The following is a 6,506-nucleotide window of genomic DNA, read 5'->3' as shown; positions in this document are numbered from 1 at the left end:
GTGGAAAATAAAAAGGTTTTGTTTAAAAACAAAGAAAAAGTCCAGAGACTTTAATGAGCCTGCCTATACATTCGATGGCAAGAAATTAATTTGCCAGCGGAAGTGGAAGAGAAGGCCCAGGATGGTGAGGGCGGGAGAGCGAGAGTGGGCACTGTTTGGATTGGACCGCTGTAGTGCCGATGTCCAATTGGCAAAGGGTGTTGTGTATGTGCAGCGAGCCAACATTATTCTCTTTTCATTATCAAAGGAAATGAGCTTCACACAACATGGTGCAAGGTTATTGTACTTGACCTGAATCCAAACGAAACAGACCACAGCCCTGATGGAGCAGGACAGAGTTTGGCCAAAATACACAACACACATAACCAAAACTTTATTTTAGAAGCAGCAACAGCACGATGGACGTGCGCGCGTGACCAGCAAGTTAAGTATTATGTGGATCACCGTTCTGAGCGACAAGTGACCGAAGGAGAATGACAGCTGCTACATTTGAGATCTTGTTGGGGAGTTGATGAAGAATAAGTGATGTAATTTTGATTTAAAGGGACCCCGAGGAAAGGGAAGGGATGATTGAGACACGAATGGAATATTTTCACAAGGGACGAAGAAGCAGAGCGGCGGAAGAATGGTGGCTATGGCACCGAGGCAAGGAGGTCTTGGAGGAAGGTGTCAGCATCGGCAATTTCTTCAGTTAAACCTGAAAAGAAAACATTTCATGAGTTCGGAGTCAAGTTGAAAATGGCACTTGGGTGGGAGAGGAGAGGGTGATAATTTTCAAAACAGGAAGGATGATGGTGAAAATCCACAGAACACATGGAACCCAAAGATAGCAAACTCCAGTGTAGTTCCAGCCCCAACCACTGCCTTGTGGTTAGGGTTTTGAGCTGAAGGCTAAGGTTCCACCCTGAAATAAGTGGATGGCATCAGGAAGAGCATCCAGCAGTAAAACCATGTTTCAATCTTTACTTTTTACTTGCAAAGGTACCTGCACCTTGTGCAGAAGGAATTTAGAGTTGAACAAAAGAGATCGAGGTATGATGTATAATCTCAATTAATTCATCACATACAACTCATCAGGCAATACGAGAATAAAAATAGGACCGTGTGTCCTGAAACTCACCTGGTTCAAAAGAGTCACTCAACCCCCCTCAGCACCACAAACTCCATTGATGAGCGCAGATTTTGATGCGGTCAATACAATTTCGATAGGCACCAGATATGAAGGTTGAAGCCAAATTTCATCAAAATCGTGCGTTTTGTTCAAGTGACAATGACTGAAATATTTATGGACTGACTGACTCACTCACTTACTCACTGACCGAAGGACACTGCCCAATCGCATAAGCCCACCGGACTAAAGTCCAGGTGAGCAGACAATGCAACTATTAATACACGTCACCCTGGGTGAGGGGTCTGTGCGTGCGCCACCACCCTTGGCGAGGGGTCCGTGCGTGCTCTGCCACCCTGGGCGAGGGGTCCGTGCGTGCTCCGCCACCCTGGGCGAGGGGTCCGTGCATGCTCCGCCACCCTGGGCGAGGGGTCCGTGCATGCTCCGTCACCCTGGGTGAGGGGTCCGTGCGTGCTCCGCCACCCTGGGCGAGGGGTCCGTGCATGCTCCGCCACCCTGGACGACGTCACTTCTCACTCTCCCCAACGTCTCTGTCTCTGGACAAATCTGGACAATAGTTATGTCCGGACGAAAGGACGCATCCAGGAGGCGTTCGTCTCCGGGCGCGTCCGGGCGGCGTTCGTCTCCGGGCGCGTCCGGGCGGCGTTCGTCTCTGGGCCGAGTGATGCTGATGACCTGGTGCTGATAGCCGACAGTGTGGAAGAGGTAATGAGTAAATATACAGTATGGAAGGAGGGTACGGAGGCCAGAAGACTGAAAGTGAATACAGTGAAAACAAAAGTACTGATTAGTGGTGTGGGAGAAGGAAGTGTGGGGGGAAAAAAAAAAAAGAGGGAGGTGGACCCCTGTGCTGTCTGTAAGAAAAGGTGTTTGTAACAATTCAATATTGTGTAAATCCCGTAACTGCTGGGTGCACAAGAGGTGTAGTGGCATCAGGGGTAGACTGCAGTACCCAGGGTAGTGGTACATCAGGGGTTGGTGGTACCTGACTTCGAATGTACTGTTTGCGCAGGTAAGCTAGTGACTCCAGTTAGAGCAGAAAGGTTAGTTTATGGGGATATATCTCTGGAATGTGTACATAAATTCTGTTACCTTGGTGATATGATTAGTGCAGGTGGTGGTGTGGAGGCAGCAGTGAATGTAAGAATTTGAGGTGGCTCGAGGAAGTTTAGGGAGTTGTTACCCCTATTCATATTTAAGGGAAAACTTTATGTAGCTTGTGTTAGAAGCGTGATGTTGTATGGCAGTGATCAAAAATGAGGATGAACGGAGGTGTGACCGAAATGAAATGAGAACGGTGAGGTGGATGTGTGATGTGACACTGGAGGAGAGGAAATCAAATGTGGAATTAAGAGATAGGTTAGGTACAGAAAGCATTTGTGAGGTTATGCGTCGGGGTAGGTTGAGATGGTTCGGACATGTGGAAAAGTTGTGGAAAGGATGTGGGTGGGTAGCTGTGTGAGGAGGTGCATAAATGTGAATGGAAGGAGAGTTGGAGGCTTTGCGAGGAAAACATGGGATGTGTTGCTGAGAGTTAAAGGCCGAACAAGAGGGCGAGCAAGGGATCGTGCAGCCTGGAAAGCAGCCATGAGGTGAACCACAGCTTACACATGCAAGCATGGAAACGGCCGTAAAATGATGATGATGATGATGATGATGATGATGAGGAGGAGGAGGAGGAGGAGGAGGAGGAGGAGGAGGAGGAGGAGGAGGAGGAGGAGGAGGAGGAGGAGGAGGAGAAGGAGCACATTATTGAGGAAGCTTTGATTACTTCAAACTGCCAAAAATGACTTGCAAATTGATTTTATTGGATAAATCACCAAGTTCCAGTGATGATAGTTTTATGAAGTAATCATGAAGCATGGAGTAGATGTAAATGGGGGGAAATGCCAGAAAACGGCTTTTTGGACCCTGGTGGTCAACCTTCAGCACCCCATAGTGCCCCCATTTGGCCGATATCTCAAGGAGAACATTTTACCCAGAGTCCACCGTATCGTTGTCTGTCGATGCCCAAAAGTTCAAGTCACACCTCGGACAAGAAACGAAAACCGATTTCTCGCCGCTATTCCTGACTTGCAGTTGTTGGGGTTAATGGGAGAGGATGCTTTTGATAGGATGCTGAAAAAGCCTCGACGCTGAATAGGGAAAAATGGTCATCGTGTGAGCCGTAGTGGTGGGGCATTAAATGGTGTGTAATTTTAATGCCACAGCACATTTTTGTTTTGTTGCTTGAGAACGACGAGTGTTCAAATCCCATGTCGTGAGAATGCAATCTCTACCCTAACTTCGCGTATAGAACGGCACGCCATGCAGAACAAGTTGAGCGCCTTACCAACGGCACCCAGGAACTCTGACAGGCCGCCGGCTGGCATGAACTGGTCTTGTAATGCACGGAGAGCCTTCTCCGTACCCTCCAACAAAACGACGTCGTTGTGCCTTATATATTCAGCCAGTGCAAAGGGCCAGCCACCTTCTGAGGAACGAACTGGAGCTCGCTGTGGGAGAGTTGAGGGGAGGGGTGAGAGTATGGCAAGAGGTTACATGTTTCCCAAAAGCAAACAACCTTCCCTCAGGCTCAGTGTGTTCAAACTGATATTTTAAAGCTCCAGCCTTAGCAGCATCGGGAAGACAGAATAATAAGGTTTAAAATCTCCTGCTTGTTCACCCTCTGTGTCCTACTGCATGCCCCCCACTTCTTTAACTCCCTCATTCTTCCTCAAAAGTTTCCTTCCCTGTTGTCGGCGTTTCCCCACTTTCCACTGTGCTAGTTCAGTTTTATGTTGTAGTTCTTCCATGAGCCTCGACGTTGCGTACAAAAATGTTTTCAAAGACTTTGGACAAGGCCCAGATACTGCTCCATTCCACGTTACATGGGGAGTACTCCAACATGTAATCGGTGATGACATATTGGATCGACCAATCAACGGAAAGAGAGAAGGAGTCGGTCGGCCCCAGATTTTCATCATGGTTCAATTTACACTTCCAAGCGTGTACACAGCAGTCCCTGAATGCAAACAGCTTCGGGCCTTGCCTATGCCAAATGTCTGCACTCACTGCATCACCTGTCCCACAACGTTTTGTTAAACAAGAAAAATACATGGTATCCTGTCAAAACAAGTGAAATCCTTCAATACAGCGCGTGTGGTGAAGCAAATGAGTACACTAATGTTAAAATATGCAATTTATGCTTTTCAGTTGAAAAACAATTAAAAAGCGTACTTAATATTTGAAATGTAAAAATCTTGTTATTATTGTGATAAGCACCTTTATATATAACAGAAGGAATGAAATTGTTCGATACAGCGTGGCAGGGGGCCGCAAAAGAATGATAGCATAAGAAGAACTTAGCTTTCAGCATTCGGCGATCGGCGCGAAATGCGATGGTGGGCGGAAATGACGTCTTTCGGCGCTAAATGTGATGGTGGGCGGAAATGACGTCTTTCGTCGCGAAATGCGATGGTGGGCGGAAATGACGTCTTTCGGCGCGAAATGCGATGGTGGGCGGAAATGACGTCTTTCGGCGCGAAATGCGATGGTGGGCGGAAATGACGTCTTTCGGCGCTAAATGTGATGGTGGGCGGAAATGACGTCTTTCGTCGCGAAATGCGATGGTGGGCGGAAATGACGTCTTTCGGCGCGAAATGCGATGGTGGGCGGAAATGACGTCTTTCAGCGCGAAATGCGATGGTGGGCGGAAATGACGTCTTTCGGCGCGAAATGCGATGGTGGGCGGAAATGACGTCTTTCGGCGCGAAATGCGATGGTGGGCGGAAATGACGTCTTTCGTTCGTTTGTACATGAGAGGGGCGCGTTTCTTGGTTTTTTCCCGTCAAGCAATAAATTCAATGGTTTTCACATATATAACACATTAGTTTCACAAATTTCCATTGAAATACTCGGGTATTTCCGTCAATTCTCGCTATTTCCGTCTCGGTTACGCACTGCATCTACCAGACGGCCGTCATTGGCTGTCTTGAAGCACGTGGGGAGGGGGGGGGGACAGGGGACACCGGAAACGTGGTAGACACCGGGGACATTTCAAACGCGGTGCAATTGTATACAGCGCACATGCTGTAATAAAAAGCAAAGATGACTGACGCCAACTCCATCAAACAGGGTTTGATATCAATGAGCAGAAATGAAAAATTCCATCTCTATGAGGTTTAAACACAACATCCGCAAATTAGAGGAAAACACATTGCAAATACTCCCGACAACAACAACAACAACAAAAAAATTGTTTGGCATATTTTGTACCCACAAGCACGTACCTGAAAGACCACGTCGTAAAGTAGATGTATCATTCCCCAGAAGAGTAATGCTGGCCGATAGACACCAAACTCCAGCGGAGTTGCATCTGAGAGTCTGTCACATTGGGTGGGGGAATGGAAAAGTAGGAACTAAATAATTACTGGGAATGGCCAGATGTGGCAGCCTTGCATTGAATTGGATTGGCACCCCCTGCCCCCCTCTCGAGCAAACATGATTATTCTTGATAAAGTATGGATACCGTTCCACCAAATATTGCATGAGGCCAGAATAAGTAAAACAGAGTCGGCAAGTCGGGGACTTGTGCATTACATCATCCATGATGGCGTCAGTGGAAGCTTTCGATTGGATTCCGGATAAAAGACTTTGTGGGTCCTCATTAAAATAGGACCACACGACCTGGAGCCTATCTGGGCCCTGGCCGAATGTTGTAACCCAAACTTGGTAGCATTCTGACTGGTTGGTCTGGAGAGGAAGATTTTTGAAGGAATTTACGCGATTTTCCGAAAAAAATTAACGAGGGTGCCATTTTGACACATTTCCGGTCATGTGATCGGCATCACCTCCGCTATTTAACATCCTTATCCTGACCGAACATTGTTACCCAAATTTGGTAGCATTCTGACTGGTGGGTCTGGAGAAGAAGATTTTCGAAGAAATTTACCAAGTCGGCCATTTTGACCTACTTCGAGTCATGTGACCGGAACGAGCTTTGCCATTCCTGTTGCCAGTCACGAGAGGAACGTTGCTGCCAAATTTCAGCCGGATCGGCCTAACAGCTTGGCCGGAGAAGTAGAAAAAGGAGACTGACGGACGGTGCGTGATGATAATACCTTATTTGGAATGTAAATTCCAGTTTAAGTAAAAAATATAAGGTGAAATCAAGGTGGCTTTGTTTTGACATCAGGTAATTAAAAATCCACACACCCACATCTGTGCTAAATATACATGGGGTTGGGGGAGGGGGAGGGGGGGTGGTGAAAGAGCTTGGTGAAAGAGGTATCTCCAAAAAGGAGTGGTTGAGTCTCTTCCAGACTGTCAGCAGATCAGAAAATAGTGATGGCGACAATATTGCTCCATGTCACACAAGCATAAATCAGGGATTAGA

General features: G+C 47.2%; 1 protein-coding gene across 1 annotated transcript in view; it reads right to left on the bottom strand.

The window, feature by feature from the left end:
* Positions 1-349: 349 nt before the first annotated feature.
* The window catches only part of UBR4 (ubiquitin protein ligase E3 component n-recognin 4), a 155,349-nt gene continuing 149,192 nt past the window's right edge, over positions 350-6,506 (bottom strand). The window contains exons 106-108 of the mRNA XM_085844959.1: positions 5,401-5,494; positions 3,462-3,624; positions 350-697 (exon numbers count right to left, since the gene is read on the bottom strand). Coding sequence (XP_085701085.1) covers positions 633-697; positions 3,462-3,624; positions 5,401-5,494 — 322 coding nt within the window. The 3' untranslated portion in view covers positions 350-632. The remainder of the gene's footprint in view (positions 698-3,461; positions 3,625-5,400; positions 5,495-6,506) is intronic.

This window comes from Eptatretus burgeri, chromosome 11, assembly GCF_056783735.1.
Source record: "Eptatretus burgeri isolate ZD-2024b chromosome 11, Ebu_testis_v1, whole genome shotgun sequence".
Taxonomy (NCBI): Eukaryota; Metazoa; Chordata; class Myxini; order Myxiniformes; family Myxinidae; genus Eptatretus; species Eptatretus burgeri.
This window is presented reverse-complemented; position numbering and strand designations above follow the sequence as displayed.